Raw genomic sequence first — 20884 nt, 5'->3', positions numbered from 1 at the left:
TAGAGCGCAATGAGACTGTCTTTATAGTCCTTCTGGGGCCGTCGTTTTATCTCCCCTTGCCACATTGAACGCCTGGGTTAAACCGAGCGGCCGTTACAGATCCCACAGGATTCACCCTCGAGGGCAACTCATCACCGAGCTTCACACTTTATTATAAATGATACCACATTCCTGTATAGTTCATACTGACATTAGGAGCACCACTCGACTTTTAGGCAAATCTTCATTAGCTTAGCTCGGAATGTGGGTCTCTGTGTTGCCCTGCGCTAGTTCTTCATTGTGAAGGCACGATGGACTTGCAAAGTACATTCGATCTTGCCTGAAGGGAACTCTTGGAGCTATTTGGGCCGTGGAAATGAGTCAAGCCATCTATTAGCTGGTCGAGGGACATGGCCTTCACTGGTTTGTTGTAGTATACACACGAAGGCTTTGCTACAGAGCAGAGGCATGTTAAGAATCACAGACGTGGATTCAAGCACCCCGAAGGCAATGGGAGAAGTCAAGTCTCTATTTGATCGAGCAGTCAAAAAGATTTCTTTGTTTGCTCCACTTTAAAGCAAAAATATATCACTTTCCCCCAGTTCCTCAACCCAGGATATGTTTACATGAGAAAGTAGCTCAACGCTCCAAACGTAGCCATCAAGCATGCCATACCCCCAACAAGCAGCTGTTGAGCGGCACTCTTGTCGGACGGGCAATCGACTGGTGGGTTACGACGAGAGCACAGTTGTTCTGGTAAAGAGGCTGATATATTTGAAGCAGCGGCAGAATCGATCTTGACCCAACAAGGATTGGGAGTGACAGTATAGTTGGCCACTGCTGCACAGCGTCCACCACTGTCAGAAACTTCCTCGGCATCCATGATCTTGAGGGCAATTCCCTGATCCTTGCTGCAGTTCTGGTCTTTTGTTGCAGTTACAAGATCTATATCCTGCGCCGACTTTTTGGTGGTAAATGTGATTGCCGAGCTTTGCATGTAGCCAGTTAGATTTGTCCCTGTCCAATAGGGCTCCTGGGTACAATTGGACCAGGACAGAGTCCAGACTAGTCTCCAGATACCCTCGGTATCGAATTGATCGTAGTGGCGGTATTTGAGGTAAGGGTCGGTGCTGGACATGTTTGTCCATCTCAGGTCATCATGAAAGTCGCTGAAGCTCCCTTGGTCGATGGTCGACCCATTGGTCACATTCCAGACATGGAGTTCGATACTGATATTGAGTAGTGGCGCGAGTTCGGTGTTTTGAAAACCAAAGACGATAGGCACATATGGCGCTGGCGCATATGTGTCGTTGCGGGGGAACACAAGGTCTACCTCAACAACGCCCAAGGAATCGCTGGCGGCCGCATTAACAGCCCCTATGCAGATCACGAAGAACGAGCCAACCCAAGAGATAATGTACACTTAGGAGCGGGCGATGGCCGGAAGACTGCCGAGAAAAGAACGGTGTAGAAGGAATTGTGGCGTCAAGGCAAGTAACTCGGAGAAGTGATGGAGTGACAGCGCAATGGAAGAAACTGGTTCAGCGGAGCGAGTTTGGTATTGGAAGGACTAGCGGGCAATAGGGACAATGCGAAGAAAGCTCTATGCCTAGTAGAAGAGAAAGCTTGTAGGTGGGTAAAATAGGTAGTCTGAGCTCTGGACGATATTGGACCTAGCTCGCCCAGGGCGGGGACCCACAGGCGGGATCCAAAGGGTAGACTATAGCAGGGGTTGATGCCGTGAGAGCCGCCACGCCACATGAACGGACCGCAATGCGAAGCGCTGGAGCTTGCGAGACCCTGCAGTAGTGGTTTCTTGGTATGTCAGGGCCTGTGACTTACATTTTAGAAATCCGCAAGATGACCATCTGGATCCGTCCTAATCAAGGGCCTGTTTGGTGATGTTCCACAACTCGTGTAGGACGTAGAATAAAAAGCAAACCAATAGTGTTTTAGGTGAGTTAGGAGTAGAAAGGCGATTCATGTGCATAGATAGAAGACCTTAGAACGTTAAGGTGCAGGATAATGCAGGGTAGGAATAGGAAAACAGCTTTTCTAGTAAGTTCTCTTTCTATCATACATGCCTCCGCATCCTACATAGGGTGTTTTAGTACAGTTCTACACTCCTACGATTTTTAGCGCGTGAGAGAGGTAGGACAACTATACGAGTATAAAGGAGATAGTACAGCAGGAGGGGCAGCAGCCATACAGACGTAAAGGAGGGAAATGTATCCATAGGACGCCTCTTACGTGATTTTAATTGAATAGGTCCTTTTACGTCACCACTTGACCGGATGGTAGCCTACGAAGACCTCTAAGGGCTCGCATCCTACACATATTACCGAAGGACCATCACCAAACAGGCCCCGTATCAAGCCACGCAAGCCATCTGTGGTTGGGGAATGATTCTTGCAGGTCCGTACAAGACTCTCCTTCCTGCGATCACACATGCAGTGTGCCTGTACAAAAGTCCTATATAGGAAATTAGCACTCCGATAGATTGACCATGCAGAGGGGCAGATCTCATGGTCCAGGCGGCAAACGCCTTGTAACCCTTAGTCGTTGCTTAGCTGTTACTCAACGTCAACGGAGAAAAGATCGAAACGGAATGCCTGGGTTCCGCTTATAGTTCAAGTGGAATTTAAGCGATGGCCGACTGAGAATTATGTACTATGTAGTTATGCAGTTTTTCATACTACCATGTGGCCCAAAGCCCCCCAAAGCGGCTGCTAAACCCGCCGCACCCCTGCGAACCAGCCGTTGAGCGACACTCCTATCATCAGCGGGACAAGAGGACCCAGGTACTCGAGTCGCCTCACAGTAGAGGGAAATCATGGATGAGGAAAAGCTTGAAGCAGCGACTGAGTCGATCTTGAGGTGGCAAAGAGTCGGAGCTGGAGTCGACAAAGCTCCAGAAGGTTTTGAGTTTCTGATAAGGGTTGCTAACGGAGAAGCTCCCTCATCTCAGGCCGTAGAACAGGTCTCTGCCAGCCTGTATCTCCAAGTTCGTGAGGCCGATATCTAGCTAAGGGTTCACAAATGACGCTAACTCAGAATTCTGGATAGCAATGGTAACTGAAAGATTTGCGTCAGAGCACAGGTCTCGTTACGAGGAAAGGCGAGGTTTATCTCCATCACGCCAAGGGCTGCGTTGACGGCCCCTGCGCAAGCGGCGAGAAGCAAGGCGGCCTGCATGTTGACAGGAACGGCAAAAGGCGGTTAGCGATATGAAGCGAGGAGTGCTCCGATGTTGGGAAGATTAGGGAGAAACGTCAGGACGGAGAAACATGAAGGAAAGGATTCAGGCTACAAGTGAAGGATTGATATAATGTTTTGGGTAGTCATGCAAGATACCTTGCTTGATAGCATCTGGTGGCCAATAAAGCTGCGTTGCAACAGCGCTTGCGGCTGAACTGCCTTGGCACCCGCTTGGCATCCGTGCCTTCGCTTGCACTTCCGCCAGAGCCGAGCCGACCTTCTTGTTCTTGACATTCCCACTCACGGGCCATTTCCCAAGCGTTCTGGCAGCAGCTTCAAATGCAGGGATAAGTAGGCTATCGTCCCATAGGCGGCACGATTGCGGCTTCACTACCAACATAGCGAATTACTTTCACGCGCCCGTTGTCAGCCTTTCCCACAATCAACTATGCTGGCCGCGGTCAGGAACAATGGCCTGCCGGCTGGCTCTCTGAACGCTAGAACAGGAAAAGGCAAGCAAGAGAGCGAGAGACTTCGACGAAGAGTATACGAACTATGGCTTGGAGCGTAATTGAGTCTGCATCTTGCCATCAGGACACCTACCTTCTTTTACTCTACACTCGTTTCAACAAATTTTTTTCTCCGCAATATTGCGAACTTCCAAACCCCCTCAGACATGCATCTGACACATTTGTTTGCCACTGGTCTTCTTGCAGGATCGGCCTCAGCATGGCCCGCTCATCTTCGTCGAGCTGTTGATTGTGCATTCTCCACTACGGCTGATAACGGTGCGACTTGTGAGAGCTTTGCAGCCATCTGAGCTATGGCTATTGACGAGCTCGAGCGGTTGAATCCCGGTATCAATTGCCCCCCTCTGGATTCCAATAACGAATACTGCGTGATCGGCACCGTCACTGACGATCCGATTACAACTACCACTTCCGTGGCCACAACTACGTCTGCAACGATCACGCCGGCGACGACGACGACGACGACGACGACGACCGCCATCCTCTCCACAACTATCACCTTTGCTACGAGCACGAGTGCTTCATCCACGACCACCAAGGCCAGTACCACCACCACGGCCGGCAATGGTATTGCCACTTCCATGCCCACACAGCCCGGAATGGTTTCCAACTGCAACAAGTTTCACTATGTTGCATCAGGTGTAACATGCAGCCAAATCCTAAGCTATCAGCAGATTAGCCTTGCTGATTTCGCGAAATGGAACCCTTCTGTAAACAACGACTGCTCCGGCTTGTGGGCTGAAGTCAACGTCTGTGTTGGTGTCATTGGCGGAACCCCCGTCACCACGACCGCTAAACCGTCAACCACTACATCCGCGGGAAATGGCATTCAAACTCCCCAACCTACCCAGCTAGGCATGGTCACCAACTGCAACAAATCTCACTACGTAGCATCGGGCGTGACTTGCAGCCAGATCACAAACTACCAAAAGATTAGTCTCGTGGATTTTGTGACATGGAATCCCACCGTCGGCAGCGATTGCCGCGGCATGCAAGCTGGTGTGAATGTCTGCGTTGGCCTCATCGGCGGTAACCCCCCCTCTACGACTACCCAGAAGCCGACTACTACTACTACTACTACTACTACTACTACTACTACTACTACTACTACTACTACTACTACTACTACTACTACTACTACTACTACTACTACTACTACTACCACCCCTGCTGGCAACGGTATCCAGACCCCTCAGCCCATCCAACCTGGTATGGTAACCAACTGTAAAAAGTTCCACTACGTGGCCAAAGGCGTCACTTGTCAGCAGATCATCAGCTACAACAAAATCACTCTTGCCAACTTTGTCAAGTGGAACAATGGAGTCGGTTCAAACTGCCAAACCATGTGGGCAGAGACTAACGTCTGTGTTGGTGTTTGAAGAGCTCGGGAAACTTCGATTCATGTATTCAATTAGTTAGTAATGTAAACGAGAGACGATAGTATGTGTCGAAGATTTTTCATAGTTAGATGATTGTAATGTAGGTTAAAGACCTTCCACCTTCACTTTGCTTTCCTTCCTCGTTTGCTTCCTATCTTACTCTCCAGCAGTCCTTCGCTTTCAATATTCTCTAAACTTTCATCTCCCTCATCGCACTCACATAGTGGTTTCGTCAGATTGAGACGTACACACAGCATCCATGCAGCATCATTCCCACAACCATGTGTTTTCCTAGGCATCGTGCCCATCAAGCGGGATCACTTCCTCAGCGATTCATTTCAACCAGCTTTGTCAGCCTTATACAACGAGCGAGCGAGCTCCTGTGTATCGATGAGAGCTACTACAGAGGCTATATCTGTGATCTCGACGCCTGCCTGGTAGAGTGAAAGAGACCCGAGGGGTTTCGATTGCCAACAAGGGTAATAGAGCGTGCGGCTAGGATTTGTCTCTTGTCCAAATCCATTCCTATCTGTTGGGCTGCAAGATGCGAACTTGTGTGATCCGCAACACAACCATGCCGTCTCCCTTGTCATAGTAAGAGCAAATGTGCTCGAGGACAGTAACACACCCGCTCCTGCTTTCTCTTTACACTTACTCGGCCGTATCGAAAATCATACGTCTCGGTGTGAGAGGAAAGGTGGGGAGGATATATCAGCGTTCACATCCTCGAGCTTATGAGACGCCTCGCGTCTAGTGTAGACGCTCCGGTTGTGCGGAATCGTTCGTGATTTCTGTCAGTGATATCGAAGGAGATGAATCTGAGGTCTGTATCAGACCTTGGCTCACCTTAGTTGCGTGCCAGCAGCTGGTGAGGGAGGCGGCCCACTTCTTCGGATGGGTTTGGAGTAGGAAATATGGACTGAACATTAATACCGAATCTTGATCTGGCGATTGCTTGGCCTGATTAAATATTAGCTGCTGCTACGTAAACAATGAAGATGCGCATCGGTCGCAATGTATACTTGTGTTTAATCCAGACAGCCACTGTGTGCGAGATGCCACACTTTGATCGCCTCTCGTGATTCTGTGATGTGCTTTAGACGATAAGCCACTTGCAGCTTTCGAAACTCACGCGGTACCATATAGAAAGGGATTTCAAATGGAATATTCCACAAAACAACTTAAGAATATCACTCTGTATTGAGCAGCAGAAATCAGCTACAAACCAATACATGTAAGACGTTGAAGTTGTATTTCTCAGTTCCGGACGTTGCGGAAGAGTACGGAAATTGTTTTCGTGAAGTATATCACGACCTAGGTACAGCCCGACAGTGGCGTGGCGAGTACGGTAATTGCTGGGGCGTGGCAGGGTAGTCCTCTCAACTGTGAGGCTTTATGGGCATGAAACTGAAGCTGAGCGTTTGAAAGCAGAGAAAGCACCAGTCCACAGGCATGAACACGTGTATTACATCCATGTCGGAGCACCAGAATTCGCTTTTCGATTGAGAGTATCGCTGATATCATATCCATCATAAGGGTCATAAGCCCATACCAAAACAACGCCATCTACCCATGTATGCTCATAGAAGCATTTTTCTTCTTTCGCCCCTTACAAGTCCAGAGAATCTGACCGACAAACTACTGCGCAGCAGGAGCAGCATTGTTAGAGGTCTTTCCGTTGGTAATCTTGGGGCCAACAACCGCCTGCTCAAGCGCTTGCTTCACATCCGCAACGAGATCCATCTCATCCTCAACACCGCAGCTAATGCGGACAAGATCGTCAAAGACACCAGCAGCTTCACGCTGCTCTTTGGGGATACCGCCGTGTGTCATGGCACTGGGTACTTCAACGAGCGATTCGACTCCACCTAGAGACTCTGCGAGTGTGAAGATCTTGGTTGCTTGGCAGAAGCGCTCTGCAGCTGCGTGGCCGCCCTGGATACGGAAGGACAGCATACCGCCACCCATTCCATCGCGGTGCTGCTTCAGCGCAATGTGGTGTTGTGGGTGAGAAGGCAGACCCGGGTAGTTGACGGATACGACGTGTGATGAGGCCTCGAGAGCCTTTGCAACGCCCGTAGCGTTCTTGGTAGCTTCCCGGGCGCGAAGATGCAGGGTCTTGAGACCGCGGTGTGCAAGCCAGCAGTCGAATGCCGAGGGAACAGCACCTATGGCGTTCTGGAGGAAAGACAGACGCTCATACAGCTCATCCGAGTTGAAGGCCGCAGCACCCATAACTACATCGGAATGTCCGTTGATGTACTTGGTGACTGAGTGCACCACGATATCCGCGCCATGGTCCAAGGGGTTCTGAACGTACGGGCTCATGAAGGTGTTGTCCACAACCACCATGATACCATGCTGATGCGCAATCGTCGAAATCTTGCGGATATCCACTAGCGTCAGGGTAGGATTCGACGGCGACTCAATCCAGATGAGCTTTGTGTTGGGACGAATAAGCTCGGCGATGTCAATCTCAATGCTTGGGCTGAAGGTAACCTTGACATCGTGCGTAAGAGCTACCTTGGTGAAGTAGCGGTGGGTTCCTCCGTAAACGTCTGAGACGGAAACGACATGTGAACCTGCGGCGAGCGATTGGAGAATGTTCGCTGTAGTAGCGGAACCAGAGGAGAATGCGAGTGCGTAGCGGGCGTGCTCGAGGGCTGCGACGGCTTTCTCAAAATTGTCTCTAGAAGCGCATTAGCACTGAGGACGTGAATAGTGTCGCCGATACGTACCGGTTCGGGTTCGAAGAGCGCGAGTACTCGTACTCGCCTATTGGCTTCCCAACAGCAGTTTGCGCAAATGTTGTAGAGAGCGAGATCTGCCTCGATTAGCCAGACGTATGTAAAACATGCGCCAGAAGTACATACAGACTCAATGACAGCTCCGGTGACGGGATCATGAGGACTTCCGGCGTGTACGGCGAGCGTACCGAATCTGTGGACTGGTGACGGCGCGCGTGGCGGGGTGTCGATGGGGTGCTCGGGAACCGTCATGTTGATAATCTGAATACTCTCTGGATAGTGGAGTCGGTTTGGTGGTACAAGGGAACTTGAATTCCAAAATGCAGTGAGAGTAGAATAATTTAGAACAGAGTTCAAGCTTCCGAGGTGTTGACGTCTATAGGTGAATTATTGTTCTAGCGACAAATCCTAGCGCGCTTTGTATCGGTGGTGCGGTCGACCGTGATGGCGCGAATGAGAATAATTCTTTCTGGCAGAATTTCCTTTCAAAGTGGAGATGAAAGCATGGTAGACCATTGCTCATGACTCCCAACCTCTTATACCTATCAAGCCCCGTTCCACATCTGACATTTCTCAGCAACAGATTAATCAGACCGGCGTTGGCTCTCGAACCGTGGCATGTACAGCTCGGCCCAGCGCGCGTTGGTTTCGTGAGCAAGCGGCGATGGTGTCATAGTATTCTCCGATCCGCCTTCTGACGGCCTTGGCAGCTGTTGATTACACATCGCGCTGCGGGTGCCACCAAGTACAGAAGGTTGTTCGGACGAGATGCTATATGTAATTTAAAATACGTAAGCACGTTTCAGCATTGGGGCTTAGAGACATGTGATTTGCATCATAATCTGGTCTAAGTGTGGAGATATCAATACGTCTATGAGGGCGCAAGTGTCTATGGGTATATTGGGGGTATCATGGTGATGCTTAGTATGGATCCTCCTCTGGTCTGCTCTTGAGTTTCACGTATCCACTTATGCCTTTCTTTCGCACTGTCTGCTCGCTCTCAGAACCACCACCTTTACGTGATGGCGAAGGCTTTCCATTCGTCGTGGTAGACGTAAGGTAGCTGCGTCCATCGTCCAGACCTGTGTTACCACGCCTTTTCTCGCCAACTAGAACCGGGTCTTCAGCGATCAAATTCTCCATGTCTTCCCACTCCTTTTGGTTGAGCACGTCCCATTCTTGTGCCTGTTGCTCAGCGAGGAGGAACCCCTTCAACTCGTCAACAATCTTAGTTGGCGACAAGCCCCACCCGCTGATGTATTGGGCGTTCTCGGCGATGCCTAGAAACGAGTGCGAAGTGGCATGCGAAAGCTGTCCGAAGCCTACAGGTGATTTGCGAAGAATCGACCTAGAGGATTTTGAAGCGGTAATATCTTTGTCGAACGGGTTCTCGAGGCGTTGGGGATTGTATGATTCCTGCGCAATCAGTAGTCGATACAGATTGCGACCAATCGAACAGGTGTCTTCCCACTGTTTGAAGCTGTCCTTCATGCCCTGTGTTCGGCACAGCCAGGCCACATCGTACGCAAGCAGGGATACGCCTTCGATGAAGGACGAGTATGCAGGAGGATCTTCGGCGGAGAGGTGGCTCAACGGGCGATCAACGAATAATGCGCGGGGCTTCGGAAGATGTATACGTGTCTCAAGCGTGCGCGAGGCTTCCGGACTGGCGCTGGATGAATGCGATGGTGTTGAGCCAGGGAAAGGTACTTTCTTGCCCTGGTATGAAGATGCTGGACTAAAGATGGTAGGTTGAGGATAGTCGCTATGGGGGAGTGTGATTTCAGCTGGGAGGCGTATACCGAGATAGGCAGCGACTCGAACGAGAAGTTGGGCTACGGCAGCCAGAGAGGCGGATAGGCCGTCGGGTGCTACGTCTGTCGGATGGTTAGCATACCGTCTCCATATTTGTGACCAAAAACATACCGTTCAGATCTCGAAGGTCATGGATCCGCAAGCGCGTGCCAGGCCCTATATTAAAGACCTCTTTGATGCCACCGTCTCTAGTCTTTCGCCGCTGCATCTTGAGTCCGGCGAGCTTCGCAGCAGTTGTGCATAGCTGCATACGCAGGTCGATTGTATCGTGATGCATCTTGTCTGCGTTGTAGTCGGACCTCTTGACCCTCTGTTGAACCTTGTCCAGTTCATTCGCCCGTCGCGACTCGATGCCGTATGTGGCAGATGAGAGGTCTGACTTTCTTTGCGCGTTCACCGCGCGCTTCGCCTCGAGTTGCTTCCTTGTAGCCTCCATTTGTTGCCGAAGCCGATCAGCATGCTCTGATATCATGCCTAATCGCTCTTGAATCTCCGCCGTCTCTGCTTTCGTCCGTTGCCAGTTCAGATTGTTCGTACACTCTTGCCGGTCGACCAAGAGCCCCCCTTTCGAGTCTGCGAGGGATACATGCTGGATCGCCTTGTCTTCCGAGCCATTAATGATGGCCTTGACGTGTTTCTCGACGGCATCGCGGTCTATCAGCGTCTTCGCGAGTTGGATGCGGGGCTGTTCGAGGTATGAGCGGGCGCAGGTCATGCAGTGGAGCGGCTGGCCAAGGCTGCCGTCTCTCCCACAAATGTCGCACTCCATGGTTGAGGGGAGGTTATGCTATGTGATTTCGCCTCCAGAAAAGCCGTAAGGTGGTAGGTCTGGAAGGTACAGCGAGACCATGGTTGGAGTGATTCGTCGCGGGGGGGTTGGCGAGTGCCTATGTATCCATGGGGATCAGCCAGTAGGGTGCCCGGTGAATATCTAGGCTGCGTGAATGTTATCGCTCGTGTTAGTAGTAAAGCATAGGTCAAGCACCCAGACGAAGGTGGATGAAAAGGCTGTGTGACTGAGGCGGTACTTGGGCAGAGGCGCGAGTCGCGAGTCAGACGCTCCTTCCAACGTCATGCCGCGACTGACCAAAACGGATCGCGCTAATGCACGTGGTCTACTTGCGTAAACACACCTTCGTCTACTACTGGAGACCTTCAGTCTGATAAAGCTGACTTGACGTGTTGAACATCTTCTTGATGATAATAAGACGCGGTCTTGATCATTCCACTTACCTCCAGCACTGACCGCCGCAAAAGGCATCGCGAATGAGTAGAACTTCCGACAACGAATCCGAATCATCACTCCCGTCTCACACTTTGCCAACATTTCCTTCTTCGCCTCCAATACTGACTCGCTTATCATACATCACCGAAATGGATACAGGTCCGGCTTTCAAGTCAGAGCCGTCCCTCACTCAGGATGCTCAGGCCGTGCGGCCGCCGATGAGACGTGTGAGCTCAGATGAGACAGAGCGCCCACCTTCAGCTCAGCGCACGCAAGATGAGGTCGACGACCAGACTGATGCAGCCACTGGAGAGCAACCGGAATATGACGATACTGATCCAGCAGACAGAGTTAAGGACTTTGACTGGGAGGATCTGGAACTACGGTACCATCAGGCCATGGAGGGTTGCCACAACGAAGAATCAGAACTGATGCAGGAATGGGAGAGTCTTATGGCTGTACTACTATCGCTATCCCTTTCCCAATAGCGTTACTGATCACCTTCCCAGTACTTCCGTATCTGGGCAAATTCAGGAAATGAGCATGAGACGGGTCGGACCTACTCAAGGTAAATATGCCTTCTGGAAAGTCGTGTGACCTATTGACCATTCGCCTCAGGCTTCGTACACGCATGACGTATGTCCAGAATTCTGAAGAGGAACTAGAGCAAAAGCGAAATCACTGTACGATCTGCCTTGTCTTGTTTCATCACCTCCACGTAACTAAAATGCTGTAGATGTCAGCGTGGTCAAGGCCTTCGAAAGTGCGCTCAACCTCCTCAAAGCCAACGGTATTGGTCGTTGATGCTCATCAACCTAGGCGTCATCTACCTTGCTCACCATCCACCGCAATCAGCAATCTTATGTCGACTCTCACGTACTGATACCCCAACGTTATTGCCTCAACGATTGATGCGTTCGTCCAGCCCCCAAATATGTACTCCACCAACGATGCATTCAATGCGTTGCTCTATCATATAACGATCTTCTCTAGTACCAGAACGAGCATATGGAAGGATAATCAGTCGCAAAACACGATACCTGTTTGATATATCACTTGAAAGACATTCATTGCCAGGTGTCTGCTCTATTTAAAACCCTAAATCAACCGCTCAAGATTCTATTCGAAATTCACCGCCCATTGCCGAGGTCTATATATGGTCCCCATGCCTTCCATAGATGCGCTAAACAATGAGATGCCCATGTCCTTTTCATGCGAGGTATACTATAAATGGTCTAAACCTGGTCTAGGTTTGTGATAGTGATGATGTGGTGCGTGTTTCGTCTATAGGAGAGGGTTGGAGCGGTATTCGGGAACGACGCCGTTTGTTTGCGACTTCTCGGCCTGGTTCTCCGTCTCGAGCTCGTTGCCGACGCTGTCATCTTGCTCGGCAAGCCACTTCTCCGCCTCGAGAGCGGCAATGCAGCCAGATCCTGCACTGGTGATGGCCTGGCGATACCGCTTGTCCTGGACGTCACCAGCTGCGAAAACGCCTTCAACACTTGTAAGACCCTCTCCGGGCTTGGTGATCAGGTAGCCGTCCTCGTCCATGTCGAGCTGTCCCTTGAACAGCTCTGTGGCGGGGTCGTGTCCGACAGCGTAGAACAGACCCTTTGCTTCGAGAGTCTGCTCCTCCTTTGTAGTGTTGTTCTTGACCACCAGATGCGTCATCAAGCCGTTCTTCTTATCCTCGCCCTTGATCTCGCTCGCGCTCGTGTTGTACATGATCTCGATCTTGGGGTGCGTTGTCAATCGGCGGGCGTTCGTTCGGCTGGCGCGTAGCTGGTCTCTTCGTACGAGTACGGTAACCTTCTTCGCCTTCTTGGTGAGGTACAGAGCCTCCTCTACTGCCGAGTCACCACCTCCAATGACGACCAATGGCTGGTCACGGAACATCGGCAGGGAGCCGTCGCATACAGCGCATGCGGATACACCGTTACCCCAGTACTTGTCTTCGCCCTTGAGATCTAATCTCCTGGCCTTTGCGCCGGTTGCGATGATCAAAGCATCAGCGGTGTGTTCCTCCTCCTCGATCTCCTCCTCATCGCCCATGGGATGTAACCAGTACTTGAATGGGCGCGCTTTTAGGTCGACCTTCGCGACGGTCTGGGAGATGATTTCGGTGCCACAGGCTTCGGATTGTTCGCGCATTTGTTCCTGTATAACGTTAGTACTAATTGGCGCGTGGCGGTCGCGTAGCGTTACTAACCATGAGCTTTCCGCCTCCGATCTTGGTGAAGCCTGGGAAGTTCTCAACTTCGTCTGTCGTGGTCAATTGACCACCTGCGGCGATACCGAGAGCCATGAAACCCTCGTACATGACGGCTATGTATTGTCAGCATGTGGCTAAGAGTGCTCCATGGACCATGTCTTACGGTTCAGATCCGCTCGCGCGGCATAGATAGCTGCGGTATGGCCTGCTGGCCCCGAGCTGTGTATGTTAGCATCTTTCTCAGAAGAGACTACAGGCGCCGTCGATCGCAGAACTTACCCAATAACTGCAAACTGTTAGCACTGATTCAATCACAGATTACTGGGACGCAACTTACTGACTAGTTTTGAATGCATGTTTCGCGACTGTAGTTTTGAAAAGCTCGAAGCAGTCGAAAGCCCCGCTACTGGTGATACGCGCTGATTATGCGATGCCGCAGCAGCGATGGGTACGGAGAATAAGGATAAGTTGCGGGGAGAAGAGGCCCTTCGAAAGATTGATGCGAACACTTTGGCGGCGTGTGCGAAAGTTCGCGTCTTGCGTGCAAGATGTGGTTGCGGGCGTGTGGGTCGTGTGCGGGATAGTGGGATGCGATGTGGAGGTATAAAGACTGAGCTTCGGCGGTGCAGAAGGTGCCTTATGGAAGAGGGACCAAGTGGCAGAGAAGGAGTGGGAAAAACGGTTTTGATGTTGCCGCAGCGGGTTCGCAATAAGTGGGCGTCGTCTTTCTAGCTTCGGAGGTTCCGCGATATTTGGTGGATTACGGCGAGCCGAGGCGTGGTGGGGGTTTTCAAGATGCAGATCGTGCTCAACTCTGAGTTGCAGTCAATATATATGCAATCCAAGATGGAAACGAGGCCAGCGCAATGGGAAAAGGAGAGCAAGACAGCAAAACACACCTTATTTGCAAATGCAGCACATGTCAGACGGAGGGAGATTTCTGCTTGCAAAGAAAAAAAGTCGGCTGCTTGCTTTAGATCTACGCCATCGGCGGCCGGGGTGTCATTCTTAGAAATCGACCTGTACTAGACCCACGTTCCACGCAGTCCACGCATCTTGCACATCTCGCTCGCAAATGTCCGATGCTGACACGCTTATGCGCGACACGATGCAGCTCCCGAATCAGATGCCTCGGCAAAGCTGTTCAGGAGTACCGTCCGAATTGTTGCAAGTTCGTCCGGTGATGGGGCGTGGTCTGGAGAGGCAAGTGTTTGAATGATTACAGTTCATGCACGTTCTGGAGCCGCACACGTCACGCTTCACTTTCTATCTTCGTATATCGGCCCCGCGCTTGGGAGTGAGCACTTCAAGTCCGTTGTGGTCTTGCAACGCTGCTATCTAATCTTCCGCGCCTGGACGCTTCCTAAGATTCTCCACATTGTAGAGCATGTCTCGCACTGCTTTGTCATCTGCGAGCAGGTTGTCACCACCCTGTTCGAAGCTCTTCAACGTGTTTGACAGCTCTACATCTTCGTGCCATCCACCGTCTTGCTGTCTAGCGAGGCATTGCAGTCTTGGCGCCTGGTCTACATGTTAGTTGTCGTCCATGAAGTGCTGCTGAGCGGGCTGCGTACCTTGTCCTCCCGAACTTCGGTCGTTGAGCCTGGCTTCTGGACGTTGTCGATCGAAACGGCCAATTTCAACGAACCTGTAGAGGTGTGAATGATGGCAACGTCAAGCGCGTTGCCGTTCAATGGAATGGGGTATCCCGTAGTGGATCCACCTAGTGTGAAGTTGAACAGCGCGGGTACACCCTCGCACGCCACAAGGACGGTCTCGGCCTGCCAAAAGTCAGATGGAAGCTGGAAGCACTCGGGCTCTTAGCGACACTCACCCCGTCTCTACTTGGTAGGTTCCATATGCCCGAGACCGCGATCTTGTAAGCCGCGGACTCTATTCCTGTTGGAACCAAGTTACGTCCCTGAAGATGAACAAAGGCAAGATCTCGAATAGCCAACTTCTCCTTCAAGAGGTAGTTTTGCCAGTCCCATACAAACAAGTGATCATCGCCTCCACCAGATATAAGTAGACTGGACTGTGTGAAGCAAAGTCTACTCACAAATGCCTCGTGGCCGAAGCAGAAGCCCTCGATAATGTGTGCTTGCGGCGGGCCCCTCGAGATCCTGATATGCTCGTCCCGATCTCCTGTGATGATGTAGCTCTGGCCATCTACTTTTGTATAGGCGACATTTGTAAGCATAGAAACGTGGCCGAGGAGCAGCTCATGCTTGAATCGCATAGGCTCTTTGGACCTCGCTGGCCCCTTTGCTTTCTGCTTGAGCTGCTCTTCAAGAGTCTTCCTATTTCTACCAGAGTGAACAGTCAGGGTAGTAGCGGAAGGCACCCATTCTTTCTGATCCGGCTGTTCAGTCGCCGGTGCTTCGAATTGCTCTTCTACTTTATCGTCGTCAAGCGACGGAAGAAGTGGCAGTGCGTATACATCGCCAAACTTGTCGGCACATAAGATAGCCGCGTTATCGGAAGTGAGAGTGATCGAGGAAGGTCGTCTTGACATGCACCTTGTTCATGTCAAATTTTGGACTGGTCTAACCTGTCGTACTTCTTACCTTTCGCTCAATTGCTGTAGCCGATTCTGGGAATCAATCTGGAAGACGCGGATACACTTGTCTTCGCCAGTGATGCCCACCAAGTATTTTCCATCACTCGAAAGGATGAGACTGGAGAAATTCGACTTTTGCTCTATAGGTTGTTCCAATTTGATACGTTTTCCTGGCCGCTCTTCGGAATCGCCCTCCTGCTGATCCTGCTCGTGTTAGCGATATGCAACCATTTCCACTACCACACCAAATGCCACAACATGAACACATTGTGTTTATCATGCCATCACTCACTTCAATCTGAGCGTCTTGCTGTGGCCATGTCGTCGTTGTTCCACGACTGGACTGAACTATGATCTTGGAGCCGCTCGCACCAAAGACCGTCCAGTCTTCTGTGGATACTGAGCTGCGCGCCACAATACACTGGTATGGAACAGACATGATGTTTGCGTCGGACACTGCCTTGTGGAGTTGATACTACTTTTCTGTGAGGCTCAGAATGCGCTAGCGCGTTAGGCGAGCAGGGGCCACCCACAGCAGACGACCTCGATTTTCGCCGGCCAAACTTTCTCTTCCTCAAACCATCAACAACACCAAAACTAAGACCTTAAACATCCCTTTGCGTCACCGAACACAATGGGGGGCAAGAAAGAATCCAAGGCCGCTTACTTCGAGAAGCTCGAGGCTCTCCTTAAGGAGTACAAGAGCATCTTCATCGTCACCGTCGACAATGTCTCGTCGCAGCAGATGCACGAGATCCGTCAGTCGCTCCGCGGCGAGGGTGTCGTTCTCATGGGAAAGAACACCATGGTCCGCCGTGCTCTGAAGGGTCTCATCAACGACTACCCTGAGTACGAGCGTCTCCTTCCCCACGTCAAGGGTACGTCTTCCGATCCACGCGACTGCCGCGCACGGCATTGACAATAGTATAGGCAACGTCGGTTTCGTTTTCACCAACGCCGACCTCAAGGAGACCCGTGAGAAGATTCTTTCCAACCGTGTCGCTGCTCCCGCTCGTGCCGGTGCCGTCGCCCCCGGCGATGTCTACATTCCCGCCGGAAACACGTAAGAACATGTCTTGCGCATACATATGGAACAAACAATTGACACATGGCAGTGGTATGGAACCCGGAAAGACCTCTTTCTTCCAGGCTCTCGGTGTCCCCACCAAGATTGCCCGTGGTACCATCGAAATCACCACCGACTTGAAGCTCATCGAGGCTGGTAACAAGGTCGGTGCCTCCGAGGCTACCCTGCTCAACTTGTTGAACATCTCTCCCTTCACCTACGGTATGGGTATCTACCAGATCTACGACAACGGCCAGACCTTCGATGCTTCCGTCTTGGACATTGAGGAGTCCCAGCTGCTCAAGGCTTTCTCTTCTGCCATCGCCACCATTGCCAGCATCTCTCTGGCTACCGGTTTCCCCACCCTGCCTTCTGTCATGCACTCCGTTGTCAACTCCTACAAGAAGGTTCTCTCTGTTGCCATTGAGACCGACTACGAGTGGGAGGAGATCTCCGAGCTCAAGGACCGCATCGCCAACCCCGACAAGTACGCTTCCGCTGGCCCTGCCGCTGCTGCTCCCTCTGGTGGTGACGCCCCTGCTGCTAAGGAGGAGGCCAAGGAAGAGGAGAAGGAGGAGTCTGAGGATGACGACATGGGCTTCGGTCTCTTTGACTAAGCTCCTCACGTTTGCGATGACATTTCTTGAGAGGTATCGACATGACTACGGCCTGTCGAAGCACGTCTTCATGATATAGACAGTCAACGACAATACGATCAGATGAACTCGAACAAATGTTATGCCCGTGATGCTCACAAAGCATCCGTGTCAAGACATATCTCAGGTAAGCCCATACCCTTTACGTTATCGCACTGCTATGATTATTTTCTTTTTAACCCTGAGATTCCTCGGTGAGGATCAAAAATACAACAACAACACTCTAATTTTTTAATGAGCACCCTTCTTCCAAGTCACTCGTTCATTACTTATGGCAAGGCTCGAAACTGACTTTGAAACAGATCTACTCCTAGCTTGCGTACCTCGATGTTCTACAAACTGGTGATGCATATGTATTGAACTGCGGCTGATCAAGCCTTCGCCAGACCTCCCGCCTTTTCTAGATCTATGCGCACCCAGAAACATTTCCACAGCGCCTTGCCTCCCAAGCTTCTACACACGCTTTCGCTCTGTGCATTGCCCATGTACACGTCCGCATGCGACCATGCATTCCCGTCGTCGTCTATCGCTAATCCTGGTGCATGCTGTCGAAACAGCTTCGCTGCAACGGCCTTGGCTATGCCCTTGCCTCGATGCACTTCTTCCGTATGTAAGGTAACAAGGGATCCATCTAATCCAAGAAATGTCCACGCTACCGCAGTATCTGATTCTTCTTCAAATACACCCACGCTCTTTAGTGACATGAGTGTCTTCGTCGTACGTGGAATAGATGTTCGGGCCTTGACAAGATCAATATCTTGCTCGCGCACCTCGCCCCATCGCAGTCCCTTTGGCAGCTCCCGCGTCTCCGGTAGATCAGAAAGCTTGAACAAGAACTTGTTTAGCTCAGCATCGGGGCCCGGAAGCTCATCTCGTAGGACTCCTGCTTCGCGGAGGATTTGGACTACGTTGCTATGGCACGCTCCCAACGTAACAACCTTTGGCATGAGTAGATGTCGCATATATGTTCCTGGTGAGAGTTCGTATGCGCCGGAAGCTGGTGGAGTTGGGTGTTCTTTTTCGTGCTGCTTTGCCAGCTCCAGAGCAGGCAGGTTATCGGAGCGTATCGGTGGAGTGGGGAGTGTAGCCATGTAGTCTATTAATGCCAACACCGCCTTCTTACTATCTTGATGAAACTCTGGTGTTGAATTCGAGTGACGAGGCTGTTCTGCGCTACTGAAGATCCATAGCTCGGTTTCTGGGCGCATTGAACGATCAAGGTATGCTGCTGCCCAGCACTCTGGGATTTGAGTGGCTGACGGAGAGAAGGTGGCAATTATGTGGGCGTGTTCGGTCCGGTTGGGGTGTTGAACCCTGTAGACGAGGTTGATACTGTAAGGTAGAGCGGATTTAAGAGCGCGTTGCAGGATGGGCGAAGAGGCGGCGTGGGCGTGGACCTCCATCTTTGTCCTTGGTACCGAGAGACTAGGCATATAAGCAATAGCGAGGATCAAACAGCTGGTGTTTCCCAGATTCAAGGTTAAGTAGCTATGGAAACTTTTGAGTCACGACGTAATGGTTATGGTTATGTACCTTCCGTGTTGGGATTGATTGATGACTAAGACCATGTTGTCTTCTGAATGAAGCTTTCTCGGCTTGACCAAGCTACAACATCCCGCTTCTCGAGCCTCAGATGTCCAACTACGACGGCTCTCACAAGCAAACTTGAGGTTTAATATCACAGATATTGTTGTGAAGCAGAAGTCTCGGTTCTTTGGTGGATCGACAAATCACTGAAACTTTGAAAAATCTACTTCGCTGATTCGACGCCTAACTCAAGTTGGGGGAGAAGAGGAGGAAATAGGCTTCGTCGAAGATCTGACGGCATACGAGGATTAGAGCAAATTTATTTGTTTTATTACCTTTGTTGCCTTGATGATGTGTTCATTTGTTCCCAATTCGGCCGGCGGAGTCGTTGATTGGATCTACTTATCGCAAATGAGCTGTGCAATCTTTAGTTTTCATTCCATTTGTACAGTCTGGGGGACAGATCAACTGATACCCGAACGCGAAGTTGTATATGCAGTTACTGGTCCCGACGGATAAGCGGAGAAGGGGAGATGTGAGTTGGTTCTGCGTGGCGCTAATGCATATACGTAGGTGTTGTAGGTGCAGCTCAAGACTGTTCCCTCTTCCAAATCGAGAGTTTTCCCCAACCATTGCTTACAGTTCAAGTGTTGGGCCTCATGGTGTTTCGTCTAACAAGTCATTCTCAAGCAGGCGCGGTAGGTTCGTCAACTTTCGTATTCATGTTGTCGAGAAATGTATGAAGACATGACTAAGAGGGATTCATGGTCAAGGATAATAATTATCTGGATATATGGTCTTCTTGAGCAAATCGATTAGGGCACCTGTGAGCAACGAGATTACTAAGAGAGAATAACTGAAGCTTTATACTGGCGAGGTGGCGATATAAGAGTCTTGGTCGTGTAGGCACAATACGGACAATGCTCTCGTGGTACGGCCAATACTTGCTGCCTAAGATTTTTAAATCAATACCAGTCACTTTCACACCTCTCATATTGCCGCAGGCTCCTAGTGCTTTCAGTGTTGTAGTGTCGAAGCTGAGTTTATTAAGATCCAGATTCGACTTAGATAAGTACTCAGGAAGAAGCAGCAGCAGCAGCAGCAGCAGCGTAGTTTCAGTCTTGCTACCAGTGATCCCTTCCAATATCGCCTGTGCCCTTCCTTCGATCCATCTGCGCACCTGCACCTACCTACGCACAGGAACTACGATCCCAAATTATCCTCATCTTACTGTATACTTAATCTGCTCTGCAACACTATCCTGCGACACGGTGCGCTCATAGTCTCTTGTAGACCCCCTTGCGCCCCAACAGACACTGCACATATTCGGTTTGTGCCCATTCACCAAGCCAACTTCGTTCATTGTACCGCCGTTATCGTTCCACATGGATACGGCGCGCAAGTCACGCCAGGCATCGAGGTTGCTGGTTCCGGACAAGGTATAGTAGATGCCACAGTCTTTGGCGAGGGCCAGGATGGGTGGGAAGAGGAGGAGGGTGGCAGTAGATAGAAGACGCCTAGGGAATGGTTTAGTGTGCGAGGTTGTAAGAGGTTCTTCGGGGTCATGGGCTTACAGTATGGCGGGTAGGGAATAGCAAGTCGATAGGAGTTTAGCAGGGTAGCAGGTAGAGAACTAGCGTATTTAGTTAGTTAGATAAAGATGGAACTTTATAGAGTTTGCTGGTTCGCATGTCTCTTTATACAAGAACTCTTGCTCAGCTTCTTGTGGGTAGTGATCGGAGCCACCTGGACACTATGGTGATGCTTAATCAGGTAAAGACTTTCGCCCAGCCTTTTCCAGTCATTATTTAGGGCCTTTTACGGTCATGTCTTAGCTCAATCAGGTGATACTTCTCTATGTAGAGTATTAGTGTCAGGCCTGGCTGACGATATATACTATCCTGCACCCTGATCAGTAGTTCACTGATCATACGTACCTTTTTGGTTGCATGGCGTAGTGGTGCAGGGCTGCGTTCCTGACAATTAGAGC

The 20884-nt window shown here is 50.8% G+C and overlaps 8 protein-coding genes across 8 annotated transcripts; 2 read left to right on the top strand and 6 right to left on the bottom strand.

Annotated features, from left to right (window-relative positions):
* Nucleotides 1–601: 601 nt before the first annotated feature.
* Nucleotides 602–1117, bottom strand: ALTATR162_LOCUS7588 (uncharacterized protein; the record flags this gene model as incomplete). The annotated part of the gene is made up of 1 exon (XM_043315216.1): nt 602–1117. The coding sequence occupies one exon, from the start codon at nt 1115–1117 to the stop codon at nt 602–604; it is 516 nt and encodes a 171-aa protein (XP_043171151.1).
* A 5607-nt stretch (nt 1118–6724) lies between these two features.
* ALTATR162_LOCUS7587 (uncharacterized protein) lies at nt 6725–8085 on the bottom strand (the record flags this gene model as incomplete). Its single annotated transcript, XM_043315215.1, has 3 exons — nt 6725–7775; nt 7825–7910; nt 7960–8085. The coding sequence occupies 3 exons, from the start codon at nt 8083–8085 to the stop codon at nt 6725–6727; spliced, it is 1263 nt and encodes a 420-aa protein (XP_043171150.1).
* A 669-nt stretch (nt 8086–8754) lies between these two features.
* ALTATR162_LOCUS7586 (uncharacterized protein) lies at nt 8755–10417 on the bottom strand (the record flags this gene model as incomplete). The annotated part of the gene is made up of 2 exons (XM_043315214.1): nt 8755–9710; nt 9760–10417. The coding sequence occupies 2 exons, from the start codon at nt 10415–10417 to the stop codon at nt 8755–8757; spliced, it is 1614 nt and encodes a 537-aa protein (XP_043171149.1).
* A 605-nt stretch (nt 10418–11022) lies between these two features.
* ALTATR162_LOCUS7585 (uncharacterized protein) lies at nt 11023–11677 on the top strand (the record flags this gene model as incomplete). Its single annotated transcript, XM_043315213.1, has 4 exons — nt 11023–11331; nt 11383–11441; nt 11492–11556; nt 11610–11677. 4 exons carry the CDS (start codon nt 11023–11025, stop codon nt 11675–11677), a joined length of 501 nt encoding a protein of 166 aa, XP_043171148.1.
* Nucleotides 11678–12157: 480 nt separating this feature from the next.
* On the bottom strand, nt 12158–13441 carry ALTATR162_LOCUS7584 (uncharacterized protein; the record flags this gene model as incomplete). The annotated part of the gene is made up of 5 exons (XM_043315212.1): nt 12158–13030; nt 13083–13198; nt 13249–13304; nt 13365–13371; nt 13423–13441. The coding sequence occupies 5 exons, from the start codon at nt 13439–13441 to the stop codon at nt 12158–12160; spliced, it is 1071 nt and encodes a 356-aa protein (XP_043171147.1).
* Nucleotides 13442–14423: 982 nt separating this feature from the next.
* Nucleotides 14424–16084, bottom strand: ALTATR162_LOCUS7583 (uncharacterized protein; the record flags this gene model as incomplete). The annotated part of the gene is made up of 5 exons (XM_043315211.1): nt 14424–14606; nt 14660–14866; nt 14920–15604; nt 15653–15849; nt 15938–16084. 5 exons carry the CDS (start codon nt 16082–16084, stop codon nt 14424–14426), a joined length of 1419 nt encoding a protein of 472 aa, XP_043171146.1.
* A 195-nt stretch (nt 16085–16279) lies between these two features.
* ALTATR162_LOCUS7582 (uncharacterized protein) lies at nt 16280–17328 on the top strand (the record flags this gene model as incomplete). Its single annotated transcript, XM_043315210.1, has 3 exons — nt 16280–16523; nt 16576–16708; nt 16761–17328. The coding sequence occupies 3 exons, from the start codon at nt 16280–16282 to the stop codon at nt 17326–17328; spliced, it is 945 nt and encodes a 314-aa protein (XP_043171145.1).
* Nucleotides 17329–17738: 410 nt separating this feature from the next.
* Nucleotides 17739–18770, bottom strand: ALTATR162_LOCUS7581 (uncharacterized protein; the record flags this gene model as incomplete). Its single annotated transcript, XM_043315209.1, has 1 exon — nt 17739–18770. One exon carries the CDS (start codon nt 18768–18770, stop codon nt 17739–17741), a length of 1032 nt encoding a protein of 343 aa, XP_043171144.1.
* Between the last annotated feature and the right edge of the window lie 2114 nt (nt 18771–20884).

This window comes from Alternaria atra, assembly GCF_907166805.1.
Source record: "Alternaria atra isolate CS162 genome assembly, contig: 28, whole genome shotgun sequence".
Lineage (NCBI taxonomy): Eukaryota > Fungi > Ascomycota > Dothideomycetes > Pleosporales > Pleosporaceae > Alternaria > Alternaria atra.
This window is presented reverse-complemented; position numbering and strand designations above follow the sequence as displayed.